Source organism: Hemitrygon akajei, chromosome 1, assembly GCF_048418815.1.
Source record: "Hemitrygon akajei chromosome 1, sHemAka1.3, whole genome shotgun sequence".
Taxonomy (NCBI): domain Eukaryota; kingdom Metazoa; phylum Chordata; class Chondrichthyes; order Myliobatiformes; family Dasyatidae; genus Hemitrygon; species Hemitrygon akajei.
The window spans coordinates 110781785-110797987 of NC_133124.1; the positions used below are offsets into that span (position 1 = coordinate 110781785).

The following is a 16203-nucleotide window of genomic DNA, read 5'->3' on the forward strand; positions in this document are numbered from 1 at the left end:
AGTTCCTGTCCCAAAATGCACCCTAAATCCACTAGCTTCAGGATAATCCCAGCAGTCTGCAGCAGAGAACTGCCTCACAGTTGCAACTCTCCTCCACCCTTTGCCAGTGCAACTCAGAGCCCTCTGGCAGAAGGAGGAATGTGTAAAATGGTGCACCCCGTGGTGTACACTGTAGGCGTGGCCCTGTTAGGTCTCCAGTGCTCACCCAGGTGTCTCCACCTTACAGGGCTTAGCTGGGGACTGGGGGAGTGGAATCACAGGATCATAGAGGATTGCAGTATGTCATGGTCCACCCTGCCACATTAATTCTGGAGGTGAGTAGACAAGGAGAGTATAATGTGGAAACTTGCTCAGAGATTTAACAGCTTCATAGCCATGGAAATTTTGTTCATAAAACAACTTCTCTTGGAAATGAGATTGATAGGAAAGCAGTTCATAGGAAACAGGAAAGGTAGGACTAATTTTAGTGAAAAAGAAGATTACCAGCTGGGGATGGAGTAATTAGAAGTCCATGGCAGTGTTTAGAAGGAGCTGGGATAAAATGGAGTTTGCAGATGGGAAGGTGGTTCTGGATCTGTCAACTCCAATAGCAAACAGGACAGTTGTCCTAGACCCACCAACTCCAGTAATGGTCTTGAGCGAGGTCTCGTCCCAACGTCTCCAATAATAGTCATGAGCAAGGTTCTTGTTCCATCATCTCCAATAACAGTCATGAGTGAGGTTCTCATCCCATCATCTCCAGTAACGGTCATGAGTGAGGTTCTCATCCCATCATCTCCAGTAATGGTCATGAGAGAGGTTCTTGTCCCATCATCTCCAGTAATGGCCATGAGTGCGGTTCTCATCCCATCATCTCCAGTAATGGTCATGAGTGAGGTTCTCATCCCATCATCTCCAGTAACGGTCATGAGTGAGGTTCTCATCCCATCATCTCCAGTAATGGTCATGAGTGCGGTTCTTGTCCCATCATCTCCAGTAATGGTCATGAGTGAGGTTCTTGTCCCATCATCTCCAGTAATGGTCACGAGAGAGGTTCTTGTCCCATCATCTCCAGTAATGGTCACGAGTGAGGTTCTTGTCCCATCATCTCCAGTAATGGTCATGAGTGAGGTTCTTGTCCCATCATCTCTAGTAATGGTCACGAGAGAGGTTCTTGACCCATCAATTCCAGTAACAGACAGGAGTGAGTTTCCAGTCCCATCGTCTCTAGCATCAGCTACTTCAGGAGCACATGGAGCTACTGCCTTGGGTAATGTAGTCCAGGTGAAGGTGCTCCCACATGCTGTGGAGCAGAGTTCACATCAGTAACAATGAAGGGTGATATACTTGCGTGGGCTGGTGGTGAGGAGGTGGGGTCCCTGCAGGTGATGATGTTCCCTTTATCTATCAGAGGCAGCAGTTCTGGGAGGTGTTCCTGCTGTGTCTGAACTACCTGCAACCCGGTGTTGGTGAGGTAAGGAACAATGGTGTGTGCTGTAGGTGTAACACAGTATAGCCACTGAGCAAAAGTTTGGGTGTAAACGCAGCTGTGTTAGAGTGTTAGAGCTACATTCAGAAGCAAGTAGGAAGTATCCCTCATCTCAAACCCGAGCTTTGTGGTTCCCATGGGGTCCACATCAAACTCACCTGAGCAAAGCCAATCTCTAGCAAAGGAAAGTTGAAGCTACAGTTGAAGGGAACCATAGTTATCTCATATTCAATAGATGAACTGTCATTCATGTTTCTATTCTCTGTGACGATGAACTTCTGAATAATAATCCCTCTGGTAATCAGTGGTGGGAGTGCTCTCATCGGAACATCTGCAAGTTAAAAATAGCACTCACCAACAACACAGTATACCAACAGAAACATGGTGACAGCATGACTGGGAGCACATGGTGAAACATAGTCAGTAGCGCCAGCGCCAGAGGACCAGGTTCATTCCTGACTTTTGGTGCTGTGTGGCTTGCAAGTTCTTCACCTTCACCCCTGAGATCACATGGGCCTCTCTTGGCTGCTTGAGTTTCTTCCCAGATCTCATGGAAGTTGAAAGGTTCATTGATTGCTGCAAGTTCCCTCTTGAGAGTAGATGGGGGAAGAATTTGGGGAAGTTGATGGGAATGTGGAGTAAATTTAGGGTTACGGTAAATGGTCAGTATAGACTGGTTGGGCTGAAGGGCCACTCACTGCACTCGATGATATTTCACCTCAATCATGAAACTGTGAACTGGCTACTTCAGACAAGGTAACTCGGGAGGCGTGGACCTCTGTACAGGATCAGTATGTGACAGCCATGAGCACCATGGTCTCAGCTCACCCAATACAGACAGGACTCAACAGTCCACAAACCACACCACAGCAGCAGTCGATGGACAGCAGGAGACCATTCAGCCCCCTGAGCTTGCTTCAACACTCTATTAGATCATGCCTGACGTTAAGCTATATTCCATTCACTCATCTTTAGTATAATTCCCGGGATACTCTGACCCAACACCACATGGGATGCATGAGTGATGGAACTGTGCTTTAGTTGAAGAACCATGCACATGGCAGAGAGCAACAGGACACTTTGTATTTGAAGCTCCTGTTGTGTGTTTCTAAGGCCAGGGTTGGTTATTAACATTAAATATAAACTACTAGAATTCTGCATAATGTGGCTACTCTGTCCAGCATTAGTTTGTCACTCAGGTTTGTAAATACAAAATACCAATACCTTCTTGACCACTGGTTGTAGCATGCTGCCCGATGTAAACAGTATCCACAAAGAAATCGTGGGCTGATTTCTTCCACACCTGGATTTTTTCCAGCAAGAAGTTGCTCCCTTTCGGAAACATGGCTTGTACAGACGTGAGCAAATTGATGCAGGTATAGGTCCACCTGTGAGCAAGAGCACTCTGTTATGAGTCTCACTGTCAGACTTAAAATCTACCCTTACCCAGTATCACAGCCACGATAAGTAGGCAGTCTCCATCTGGTCGACAGGGCACAAAGTGATATTACTGAACAGAGGGTAGCGGTTTAGCGCAAGAGGGAAGATTTAAGAGGGTCTCGAGGAGCAACCTATTCCACACAGAGGCTGGTGAATAGATGGAAAGGGCTGCCAGAGTAAGTGGTATAGGTGGGCATAATTATGACATTTAAAAGGCATTTGGATGGGTTCCTGAATAGTAAAAGTTTAAACTGATATTCAGAGATGCTCTTCGCACACCACCGTTGTAACTGATGGTTATTTGAGTTACAGTCACCTTCCTGTCAGCTTGAACCATTCTGGTCATCCTCCTCTGACCTCTCCCATTAACAAGGTGTTTACACCCATAGAATAACCTCTCATTAATTTTTGTTTATTTGCATCATGCTCTGTAAATTGTAGAGACTGATATACATAAAAAATTCCAGGAAATCAGCCTTTTCTGAGATACTCAAATCACCCTGTCTGGTACCAACAATCATTTTACAGACAAAGTCACTTAGATGACATTTCTTCTTCATTCTGATGTTTGGTCTGACCAACAGCTGAACCTCTTGACCAAGTCTGCATGCTTTTATGCATTGAAGTCCTGCCTCATTATTGACTAGTGAGAAATTTGCATTAATGAGCAGGTGTACAGAATAAAGAAACTCATTTGGGCAACTCTGTCAGCATGGACTTTGTCAAAGGGCATGCTTCTGTGATTTACTACTCTATGACTGTATAAGAAAGATCAGGGAGAGACCTTCATCTGAAAATTGACCAATGGGTTTTTCAAGGGATTATTCAGGAAGACTTCTCTACAGTTGGAGGAATACAGGGCTATTTGAAAATGGATTCTGTTCTGAATCTTTTTCACAGACTCGGGACATCCCAGAGAACTTTACAGCTGAATGTTTTCCACAGTAGTCATTGTGCAGAGAGACATGCTCACTCACACAGTGCCTTGGTGCACAACCAGCTCGTTAACCAAAAGCCTAGGTCAGTTTTATGATCATTTTTGGGATCTGGCCAGCATTTATTGCTCATCCCTAACTGTCTGAGAATTCCACCATGCATGGTCCCAAGCCCAGCTGTGAAAGGAGGAGGGTTGGGCATGGGGCTAGCAACACCATCCCATAAAAACCTACAACTTCACAAACAGCATCAAGAGCTCCAAAGTTCTTATCCCTAAAAGAGGAAGGATGCATCATAAAGATGGGCTACAGCTGGGGACAAATTGAAAGTCTGGCCCAGGACAGAGGGCTCTTGTGAGCTGTTGTCAACAGCCTTTGCCGCAATAGGACTGACAGATTTAAGAAAAAGAACTGTCTGGGAAAATAAGGTCTAATGATGCACTTTAGAAACTCTGCAGCTCGGAGTTTGTAGATGAAGTTCAAGGAGTTAGACCCGGCCTTTATTTCCAAGTCAGTTTGGGGTGGGTTTACTTGGCTGAGGCATAATATTGGCTGGGAATCCAGGAGAACAGCAGCTGCTGTTCACTGATCAAGGCCATGGGAGTCGGACAAGGCTTCAATTCAATGACATGACTGAAGGACAGCATCTCTGAAAGTGTGCTACCCCTTCTGTATTAGTTATAGACTGCAGTTTCCAGAGGAGAATTGGTATCGTTAGTGCTTGTGTGATCTGGGATGCTCTGAAGATTTGAGAGGCCTTAAGGTGAAAACAATCTCCACCACCTTTGTTTACAACAGTTGGCTTTGTGATGGTACATTTTCCAGTGAGAAAGATTAACTAATTGTTAATAAGTCTTTTTGAAGAATTTGGATCTGATGCTGAGTCTCAGTCTATCAGGAACCCTACTGTTTGGGCCCTCATGCTAATAGGGTTGCTGTAAATTTACCTGTACTCAATGACCCCACCCACCACAGACATTCTTCCCCTTCTATCAGACAAAAGACACAAATGATTGAAAGCTTGTACCACCAGGCTCAAGGACAGTCAATCCCACTATTATAAGATGGTCCCCATACACTAAGATGGACTCTTCACATCACAATTTACCTTTCACCTTATTGTCTGCTGGCACTGCACTTTCTCTGTAACTGTAACACTTAATTCTGCATTCTGTTATTGTTTTCCCTTGTACTACCTCAATGCACAGTTGTAATGATATGATTTGTAACGATGGCATGCAAAACAAAGTTTTTCACTGTCTATCAATACCCATGACAATTTAAACCCAATTATAAAAATAATACTTTGTTCTTTCCACTCTTTTCTATAAGTGTATACCTCAGATAAATACTTTGTGGAGATTTGCCATATATATGATTATATAATATATATGTACAATGTCTGAAATACATCTTATGGAAATGTTTGTTTGATGATGAACTTCAATAAAAAAAATTTACAAAAAAAAATACTTTGTTTCTCAGTGGCTGGACAACAATCTTAATTACTGTTTGCAAATAGCATTTAGAACATGCAATTTATTAAATGATTAGTTACGTTATTACCTGCAACACCTAATGTGTAAAATTAATCCCTAATTATTAAAATTTAAGAAATACTTACTGATTCCCTTCAGCAAAACTGTACGATACCCAAAAAGAATTGGTCAGTGTTTTGCTTTCTTCTTCATAACTCATTGAGAGCCAAATAGAATTTCTCAAGATTCCTTTGTATGCAAAGCAAAGCTGAAAGCATAGTTAAACTCACATTAGCTACACTTCTAGTTTTGCTATTTCTTATCTCAGAATCTGCTTTATAAAGGTGAAATAGACTACTGTGAGCATCTGGTAATTGGGAACTAACCCTTGAGTAAAATAAAGATCTGTCACCTGATTAAATTAATTCATATTTAAAGTCATACATAGTTTGCAAGCATTTATCTGCAGAATCTTGAAATTTTTCCTTTGGAAATACATCCACATTGACCCTAGTTCAGAGTTGCAGCTGAATGCCTTTTTAATCTCTTTAGAATACTTGCAGAAGGGGAATTATCTTCAACAAGAGTGTGAAGTAAGAGCCTGACACATAGACATCAATTTTGGCTCAGAATCTTCCTGCATTTCTCTCAAACTCCTTTCCTCTTCTCCAGTCCTTCCCCTTCCCCATGGCATTTACATTTTTCTCCATATGAGAGACTGGACACCAGACACTGATGGGGTGTTGACAAGAGATGATCTCAACTCCTCAGCAATTATTGGAAAGCCAATTACAGAGTAAAGGGTGACCCATTTCCAAGAACTAGCAGACAAAACACAAAACTACCTAGTCCAGATACAATATATTAAGCATAAAAATGAATCTAATTACTGTGGAGTTTGGAATCATTTTGCTGATGTGCAATTTTCTCAGAAGGGTAGCAGATGAGAAGACATTAAGCTGAGCTGGAGATCTTGGAATGGTGGATTTAAGATGCTGATGAGGAGAAATTTCTATGTTCACGTGGCAGCATGTCAATGTGATTCCTATCCCAGATGCTATTTGTGCTCATTTGTTAAATGGATCAAAAGTATAGGGACAGTGTGGGAGAGAAGAGTTATTGAGGAGATCAATCATGACATTAGGAAATGCCAGAGCAGAAAGGAGCAGCATGACCTGCTCCTAATCTGGGCTGAACCTACATACTACCAAGGACCAATGATATTTAAGCTCTACAAATCAAATGGAAGGAGATAAAGTAGCTGTGGTCTCACCTGCTTGTAGGTGTCTAACAGGAAAGACCGATGGGTTTCAGCATAGCCATACAGATAAACGGGGTTTTTGACAGAGTGTCGTCCGCAGAAGGCATCAGTCTCCACTGTCACCTGGCCACTGTAATACCTGTAGCCCTACAAGGGGAAAAGCAAATCATATTTTGACTGACCAGGGTGAGAATCTGGAGCATGTGGATTCAAAGTTGGTGGGGGTAAATGTTCAGGCCTTAGGTGGAATCAGGTCAGGCCCAGGAGGAAGGGTGATGTCAGCTTTGGGGGCTGCTAGCTTGGTGAAGATCCAGCCATCCAAGAGCATGCTGTACAGCACACACAAAATGCTGGTGGAACGCAGCAGGCCAGGCAGCATCTATAGGAAGAAGTACAGTTGACGTTGTGGGCTGAGACCCTTCGTCAGACTAACCTTGCCACTCTCGGCCAACTTGAACTCCAGACCACGTTGGTGGTGTTCGTCTGTGTGTGATGCACCGTTTGGGAGATTCACCTGCTTTCCTGACCAGGCAAGCTGTGCCTCAGACTTAGGCATCAGACAAACACACAACTCTGGGACTAAGAGACCAGTATTCAGCCTGGAAACTACAAGAAAGTTGTGTTCAAGACTAAGTGCAATTCAATTGGCTGATGATTCTTATTAGGATACATACCCAGTCTTCAAAATCATTGAAGTACTTGACTGCATATCCACTGCTATAGCCAGCGATGTGTTCAGGACATTTCACACCCACCAGTTCTTCTAACACAGCTTTTACCTGTGGGGAGAGATTGATGAAACTCCTTTCCTTGACCTATTGGCAAACCAACTTCAGACTTTCTGCTTCTTTTCTGAGTATACTGTACATAATTACCAGGGGATACTTGTCACCATATCATTCCATGTAAGTTATTTCCAAAAAAAGCCTGGTTCCGTTCTTCACAAATGCACACACCGGTGACCAAATTCAAAGTGAGCTTTAAGGTGTTGGCTGTTACCACATACAATTGTCCAATAACTAGGACAAAGGATGGGACTTCCATGATTTCCAAATTTTCACTATTTGCAACACCAGTTATATGGGTTGGAAAACAATATGTTAACCTCCTATGAAAATCTCCACTCTGTACCCAGTCAGTCCAAGCCTGTGCCCCCAGTTCCTCAGATGGCAGATCTCTTCCATCCATAGCAACAACCGTATAAATCATTGGCACAGCGGTGGAATAATACAGATAAAAACAAGTGTACTGAACGAGATGTGACACACCTCATCAGCAGTAGCTGCACTTGGAAGGGGCCTGGAATTGATCCCGTCCAGCCTCAGTGAGAAAGTGTCCATACTGGGTCTCCCCTTGACCTGTTCCACCACTTCGATGGTGATGTTGCTTCCGCCCAATGCCTCGTGCTGGAGTAAATCAAAATCCCCTTCACAGGAACAATGAGAAAGCAATGTTAAAGAGGCAAGAGATGTCATTACATTGATTGGATTCCACTGCTCTGCATTCTCCCTTTAGAAATATGAGTGCACAGAATTAGAGGTGTGTAAACGACTGTGTAGGGATGTGTGTGCCCATGTATAGAGATTGGTATTTGTGCCTGTCTGGGCATGGGTGTAGGGAAAGGTATATGGAGCAGGCATATGTTTGTGCATGCATCCATGTGTGTGCTGTGGCTATGTTGGCATGAGCATCAATATATGTTCATGTGTATGCATGGGTGTGTGGTGCATGGGTGTGTGGTGCATGGGTGTGTGGTGCATGAGTGTGTGGTGCATGAGTGTGTGGTGCATGGGTGTGTGGTGCATGGGTGTGTGGTGCATGGGTGTGTGGTGCATGAGTGTGTGGTGCATGGGTGTGTGGTGCATGAGTGTGTGGTGCATGGGTGTGTGGTGCATGGGTGTGTGGTGCATGGGTGTGTGGTGCATGGGTGTGTGGCGCATGAGTGTGCTTGTATATTTGTGAACACGGTAATAAATCAGTTCGAGGGGAAGGTGGTCACTCAGACCTGAGAGCAAAGCAGCTTTAGGCTGGAGGAGGTGGGCAGGATGAGGGATGAATCTGGGACAAGGAACACCTCTCAGCCAACATGGGAATGTTCTCAACAAGGAGTGGGCAAGAGATTTGTCAGCTGGGCTGGGTCAGTTTACTCACTGCCAAGAACGGGTGTGCATGCTGAAGTATTGTTTACCTCTTGTGGAGATGAAAGTCACTGTGTGGGCAACGCCTTGGCTGATTGCTGTGCTTGACACTTTCACTGTATCAGGTTTAATCGACCACAGATCATTTAAAACTTGCTCAATCTGTACGCCTGAAGCATCTGCGGGAAGAAGCCCTGGGGGGTGGGGGTGGAGGAATAGTCCAGAGTCAATAACTCAAAGTAAGGAAATGATCCCCAAACCACTGTCCCTGACCTAAATCTTGTTCAAGGAAAGGCAGTATTACACACAGTAAAGAAGAAAAATGACTATTTATTCATATTTCCAAAACATCCCAAAGCACGTTACAACACAAGAATCACTTTCAGGTGTTGTTCTGGCAAATAAGACAACTCGTATATTGCAAGCTTTCACAGAGAATGAAAGGGATCTGTGACTAGATATGGAAATTAAAAAATCTGCAACCACTGGAAATCTGAAATAGACAGGAAACATGGAGATACTCAGCATCTGTGGTAAAAGAAACAGAGTGACCCAGAACTGCATGCCCAGAATGGTCACAGCTTCTGATGAAGGCTCACCAAGCTGAATCTGTTTCACTCACTGCAGGCACTGCCTGACCCAGATTATATTTTAGCTATGACCAAACTGGCATGACTGGAGGCTGATTAGTGAGCAGGGCACAGGGTGAATACTGCCCTGCTCCCCCGGTCTATAAGTAAAGCTGCTTATACACACCTTAACACATATATAATAAAGACACTAATTCTCGTGTTGGCTTAGAATAGTTGCACCCACCACTTCTGTCAGAGAGCCAGACACGTGGAGTGCAGCCTCCAGTATCTGCCACAAAAGTCCTTAAATTTGGGCAATGAAATTGAGATGGGACTATAATGACCAACACAACATGACCAGAGGATAGCTAAACAATGCATCATTTGAAATCTACATTCTATATAATTTGTCCTCAGTAATTAATTATTTAGGATTAATATTCTAACACGAGAATTAATATTTCTAAGCATTTGACATTGCTTACTGGCAAGATCATACAGATGTAAAAGGGTTGATTTGGACCAGAATCTGGATAGGAAATACTTAAACCTCAGATATCAGAGAAACAACTATGGGCGTTTCACTGGGGTAACAGAGGCTTCTTCTATAAAAATGCACAAAGACATATTCTGGAGGTTGCTGGTGGGAGAGTCTGACTGGACCCTAATAATATCTAGTTCCATGTGATAATGGTTACACTGTTCCAGTTAAGACAGTCAGCTCCAAACAAGGATTAATTTAAAAATGAGGATCACAGGGGCTATCCAATAGCTCACCTTTGGAATGATTTATCTAACTGTGGGCTGGTTCTGGTTCATTTGTAAACTACAAAAACAGATACACAATGGAGAACAATTTGCAGGGATTTGGAGAAAGCTGCAGAGTTGGATTAACTGTGTTACTCTCTGAAAGAGGAGACAGATTCAATGGGCTGAATAGTCTCCTCCACTAAAGGTATTAATTTATTGAAATAACTTCCCCATCCCTAGAGTCTTGTAATTATTCCTTTTCCACAAGTTTTCTAATTCTCACTTGAAAGTTCCTGCTGGTATACCTGTGTGCTCCTGGTTGTAGATGAGCCTATACCAGTGGAATGAGCAGGAGTCAGAGTCCCAGCATGGACTGGTGATGGTGACCTGCTGAACTTCACTGACCGCACTTCCTATTGTCCAGTTCTCCAAGGTTACAATCTAAAATGGCAAGATAAAAGAGTGTTAAATCAAATCCTGTCAGATGAACTTGTACAAAATGTTTCAACGAATGAATATTAGATTATAATTTGCTTCCATTCTGTCTCCATAAAATACACACTACCAGAATCTAATTTGGCACTAGTTTGCAAAGTACTTGTAAAAACCAATTGTCAAACAACTCACTTTTCCTGATACAATGAAGTCCTCTTTATCCAGGACTACTGAGATATACTGGTGCAAGGCAGTGATTTCATCATCAGTCAGGAACTGAATCCTCACTCTGGAGTGACCAAGTGACCACAACTGGAGATGACGGCTTAGCTTTGTTAGTGCAGTCTAATATCGAATGATCCTTGCTAGGTGACTTACTTTGTAAAGATGCAGACTGCTGTCCAGCCTTGGAGTACAGCCCACTTGGGAGAAAGTTCTCCGAAGTGACAGGGAGTGCAGTGGGGAACCATCAGCTACCATTGAGAGTGCTGAGAAACCTTTATGATCAGCACTTAACCTGGTTGGGCTGAGTGAACTGACTGAATTCAGACCTGTGGGTGGACCTCTCCCACGCTGGTATAACACAACTTGCTTGCCCCTTCACTGCATGATAGCCCAACCATTACAGACCCATGCAAAAACCAGGGGCCTGTTAGAGTGATTTTTGGGTTTAGGTTATTTACATTTAGCAAATGGCTTTGGCTACCAGTCTTCTGTTCCCTGACAATGTATTGCGGATTTAATTTGGAACAATGCATTCCTAAGGAAGCTGTGAATCCCAGTCCACAGACGATGCTGGTGTCTGTGGGATGGATATGAACAAGGTGTGAAGTTTGCATGTAGCTTCAACAGAAAGCATTGTCTATGTATAAATATGGAATTGTCCTTTGTGTTTAGCAAATAAATATCAAGCCCCACGTTGGGCCCGCAGACCTTTATAGTGAAAGTGTCGCGGTACGATGCCGGCTGTACCTTGTTTCGTTGAATAAAGCAGCTGCTTTGTATCTACCAGTAATTTTCTCCAGCAATTCATTCACGTAATAACATTTGGTGCTAGAAGTGGGATGATACCTTTGTGACCCATTGTGTGGCCAGCGATCTTCAGGCTAAGTGGATGAGTATTTTCTAAGATAGCACTCACACTTGGATCTGTTTGGGTTGGTGGTACACGGGAACACCCACTCACTGTTTGGGTTGGTGGTACACGGGAACACCCACTCACTGTTTGGGTTGGTGGTACACGGGAACACGAGCTATCACAAACATGGAGAGCTGAACTGGTAGATATAAAAGTAGTGTGTGTGCATGCATGTGTGTTTACATAAGCGAGGAAACTTTGAGTGCTAATTTGCTTGGACGCAGTGACCAGTTGCGAATGGCAGTTACCGACTGTTCGGGACGCCAGAGTGGGGGCATGTATACTCGTTCGGGGAGCTGTAGTTTAGCGTACATGCTTTGCGAGTGTGATGCAAAGGAATACAGCAGGCATCGTGAGTTCAGGTGCTCAAAAGTGGCAGATTGCAGAGTACATACTCTGCGGTTTTAAGTACATGCTGTTTAACTGGTACCTATCTTTTATATTTTGCGTAGTGTGGGAATTAACGTGGAGGTATTTCAGGAAGAGGTTTTACTCAGATATATCTGTTGGGATGGCACCTATTGGGATCAAGCAATGTCAGGCTGAGAACCCTGATGATCCAAGCCAGCCCTTAACAATGATTACAACCTTCGCCCCAGGGAGAAACAGAGCATTTAGTCAGAGTTCCCTCACTTCCCTCACATGCGGGAATTCGGAATTCTGGCATAAGCTTGAGGAAATGTTTGAAATTCACCGGATGCACCCTAAAGATATACACAAGTTGGTAAAAGTGAAGTGCCCGAGGAATATGTGGGACAGTATGGCCCAGGGGGTGCAGGATGGTACCTGGGCAACTACCGGGAAAGCCAGCAATGAAGGAAGATATCGCTTTTTTAAAAGGGGAAGTGAAGCAGCGATTGGGTGGAGGTGAGAATAACTGGGGAACGATAGTGGCAGTGATTCAAAAAGCTAATGAGACAGCCATGGATTATGCAGAACGTAAATATCGAGTGTATGAAAAATATTCTGGGTTGGATAATCAAGGGAGGGACAACCAAGTCTTCCTGAAAATGCTGAAGGAAAGCCTGAGATCAGCACACCAGCAAGTTTTAGATTTAGGCATAACAGGGGTCGACCTACTCTGCGATAGTTTCGTGGACCAGTGAGGTAGACCGAAGAAAGTCCAAGAGAGATCATAAAGTGGCTATAGTGGATGCAGCTGCTGTGATGTCCCAGAGAATTTGTTCTGTTTGCCGGCGACCAGGGCACAAAGCAAGGAATTGCTGGAATAGACATGGGAGGGTAAAGGAATTGATATGCTACAGGTGCAGCCTATTGAGACATGGTTGGAAACAAGTGTCCAAAAAAAGGAAGAAAAACAGGTGAACGTCACAGCAGACACAATCTCCCACCCCATCAGTGCCTAGTCTGAACAATCTGACTGTCAATCAGATCATAGAGCTAGTAAAGACGGCTCCTAGGTCAGAAAAACGATGCAGCGGCGAGCCCCACTGCCAGTGCTCAGTGCTGGTGACCCACAGATGTAAATAACAGCATTGTTGGGGGGGGAGGGCAATGCAATATGTTAGTGGACACAGGGGCATTGGTATCAAGAACAGACCTACCCTTGCCAATAACCAGACAAGCCATTTATATTAGGGGTGTAGGAGATAAAACAGTGAAAGCAGTAAGAAGCGAGTCGCAAATACTCGAAATCGGGGGTGTGCAGCTTCCAGTGTACTTCTGGGCATGTCCAAATAATGAGGGCACTATCCTTGGAATAGACATCCTAAGGGAAGCAGGGGCCGTTATTGATTTGGGAAAGAGAAGTAATATGGACAAATCAGGGGCAGCGAACGCTTACAACCAACAGAATACACAATCTGGCTAGCATTGTCGCAGCTGCCCCAATCACTAGAAACTGGAACCAGGATTGTGTCTATGGATTACTTTGTCAACAGTTCCCAGTTTTGTAGGCTAGACACAAGCAAGATTGTGGTCAAGTAAAGATAAACCCAGTTGAAATAGATGGAGACCTGCATAAATGCCATATAAGCAGTACCCTATAAAATCTGACGCACTGACAGCTGTCCAGGGTATAGTGAAGGAACAAAATCACCAGGGGATACTCAGAGAGACTGTGGCCATTACTAACTCATTTATATGGCCAGTTAAACCCAGTGGATCATATCCATTGAGACCATACCACCCTATACCACCCTTAAGGTATAAGAAAGACATTCTTGCCATAGAGGGAGTACAGAGAAGATTCACCAGATTGATTCCTGGGATGGCAGGACTTTCATATGAAGAAAGACTGGATTGACTAGGCTTATACTCACTGGAATTTAGAAGATTGAGGGGGGATCTTATTGAAACGTATAAAATTCTAAAGGGATTGGACAGGCTAGATGCAGGAAGATTGTTTCCAATGTTGGGGAAGTCCAGAACGAGGGGTCACAGTTTAAGGATAAAGGGGAAGCCTTTTACGACCGAGATGAGGAAAAACTTCTTCACACAGAAGAGTGGTGAATCTGTGGAATTCTCTGCCACAGGAAACAGTTGAGGCCAGTTCATTGGCTATATTTAAGAAGAAGTTAGATATGGCCCTTGTGGCTAAAGGGATCGGGGGTATGGAGAGAAAGCAGGTACAGGGTTCTGAATTGGATGATCAGCCATGATCATACTGAATGGCGGTGCAGGCTCGAAGGGCCGAATGGCCTACTCCTGCACCTATTTTCTATGTTTCTATGTTTAAGACCATGCCGAGACCGCATCCTATAGTGGCGGGCCCTGCAACAATCCTGAATGGTTTGTCTCCAGAACATATAGTTTTTCCAGTCCCTCTAAGGGCAGACATTACTGCGAATAAGGCAGCAGAGGAATAAAAGGCAATTGAAATTGCAAGTGCGCAGGAAGAAACGACAGAAGCCAATTTAGCAAAATTATATGAAGGGGTAGTGGCAGAAGAAAAGGAGAGGTGGTGGAAAAAGGAGCAAAGGAGGGACCAGATGGGAGCTGGGCACACAGGCGGAAAGAGTCACAGTGGCCCCACCATGTATTAGGCAAATAACACTGAAGTTATATCATGGGGTAATTACGGGTTGCAGGGAGCCTGGAGAATGAAAGACTTTCGTAATCAACTTAAAGTGTTGAAGGACCAAATGAAACAGCAGCAGCAAATCGCTGATCAGAGAGCCAGAGGGAAAGGAGATGATCCTTCCACAGCCCAGCAACCAGGTCATGGTGAGGGTGTTGCCGGAAAGGCCAGGGTTTGCCTCTAGGTGTATAGGGCCACAGATGGTACTCTTAACCAATGATACTCGCGCCAGTTTGCAGACTCGGCGAGGCAGCCAGTGGAAACACTGGACTCGGGTTAAAGCATACAACTCACCACCTTGTTGCTCCCACAGTCAGAGCAGGGGATCAAGTGTACCCAATAACCATGTAATTACAGAGAACCTAAGAGAGGAACACCAGCCGGCCATGCCAGACCTGACCACAACCGATGAAAACATACCCAGAGGAAACACAAAGGCAGAAAACCCCGAGAGCGCAACAGAAAACCTTGAATAGCATGCTGAAGTATGGTGATGATGGTAGTCTGTAATGAAGGCAGGTTGCTGAAGGTAGATGATTAGTTTCGTAGCATAAAATAGAAAAGACTGGAAAATAGATGGGGAGGGATTTTTAAGTTAAAGCAGAGTCAGCAAGTTCCACAACTTCGATGGCATTTTAGACTGCACGTGGCATCTGAAAGCAGTCATCCCCAGTGTGAATGAGGAACTGGGTGGGGCCTTTTCAGCAGTCGGGCCAGTGATCAACTGGACAGTTCAGAAGGGGGTGCCACCGGGGAGAGGTCCTTGCAGATACTTACATAGAGACCACCCCAACCCCTTCCTGTATATCGACGAGAGGGCCTGTGGGTGCTCCTTGAAAGAGAGTTTCAGTGACCAGAGAATGAAGGGGTGAAGACAAGGAATGTGATTACACTGCAATCAGCCTGCGGGAAAGAGCCGACAGGCACACCAAAGCAGTAGCATTTCTAAAGACTTGTTCAAATTTCTGGAACAACCTCTCTGCTTAACATCTGGTAGGTAGCGATCAGGGAATGCTAGGGTAGATATCGAGGAACACAAAATTGGAGGGTAATTTCGAGGCAGGGCGTTTTTGCTGCCCTATTTGAGTAGATCCTCCTAGGTTGGCCTTTCCTGGTACAAATTTATTTCTGTCCAGGAGGGTCAAGAGGAGGGACTGTTAGAGTGATTTTTGGGTTTAGGTTATTTAAATTTAGCAAAAGGCTTTGGCTACCAGTCTTCTGTTCCTAGATAATGTAATGTGGACACGAGGAAATCTGCAGATGCTGGAAATTCAAGCAACACACACACACACAGAATGCTGGTGGAACACAGCAGGCCAGACAGCATCTATGGGAAGAAGTACAGTCGATGTTTTGGGCCAAGACCCTTTGTCAGGACTAACTGGTATTGTGGATTCAGTTTTGAACAATGCATTCCTAAGGAAGCTGTGAATCCCAGTCCACAGACAATGCTGGTGTCTGTGGGATGGATGTGAATCAGAAGATGTGAAGTTTGCATGTAGCTTCAAAAGAAAGCATTGTCTATACTTTGTCAATATGGAATTGTCC

The 16203-nt window shown here is 44.3% G+C and overlaps 1 protein-coding gene across 1 annotated transcript in view; it reads right to left on the reverse strand.

Moving 5' to 3' along the window:
* Positions 1-16203, reverse strand: part of pkhd1l1.1 (PKHD1 like 1, tandem duplicate 1) — a 144546-nt gene that overhangs the window by 104535 nt on the left and 23808 nt on the right. The window contains 8 exon segments of the mRNA XM_073069876.1: positions 1627-1799; positions 2693-2856; positions 5468-5589; positions 6595-6729; positions 7257-7361; positions 7851-8008; positions 8771-8914; positions 10348-10483. Of these exon segments, the coding sequence (XP_072925977.1) occupies positions 1627-1799; positions 2693-2856; positions 5468-5589; positions 6595-6729; positions 7257-7361; positions 7851-8008; positions 8771-8914; positions 10348-10483 (1137 nt within the window).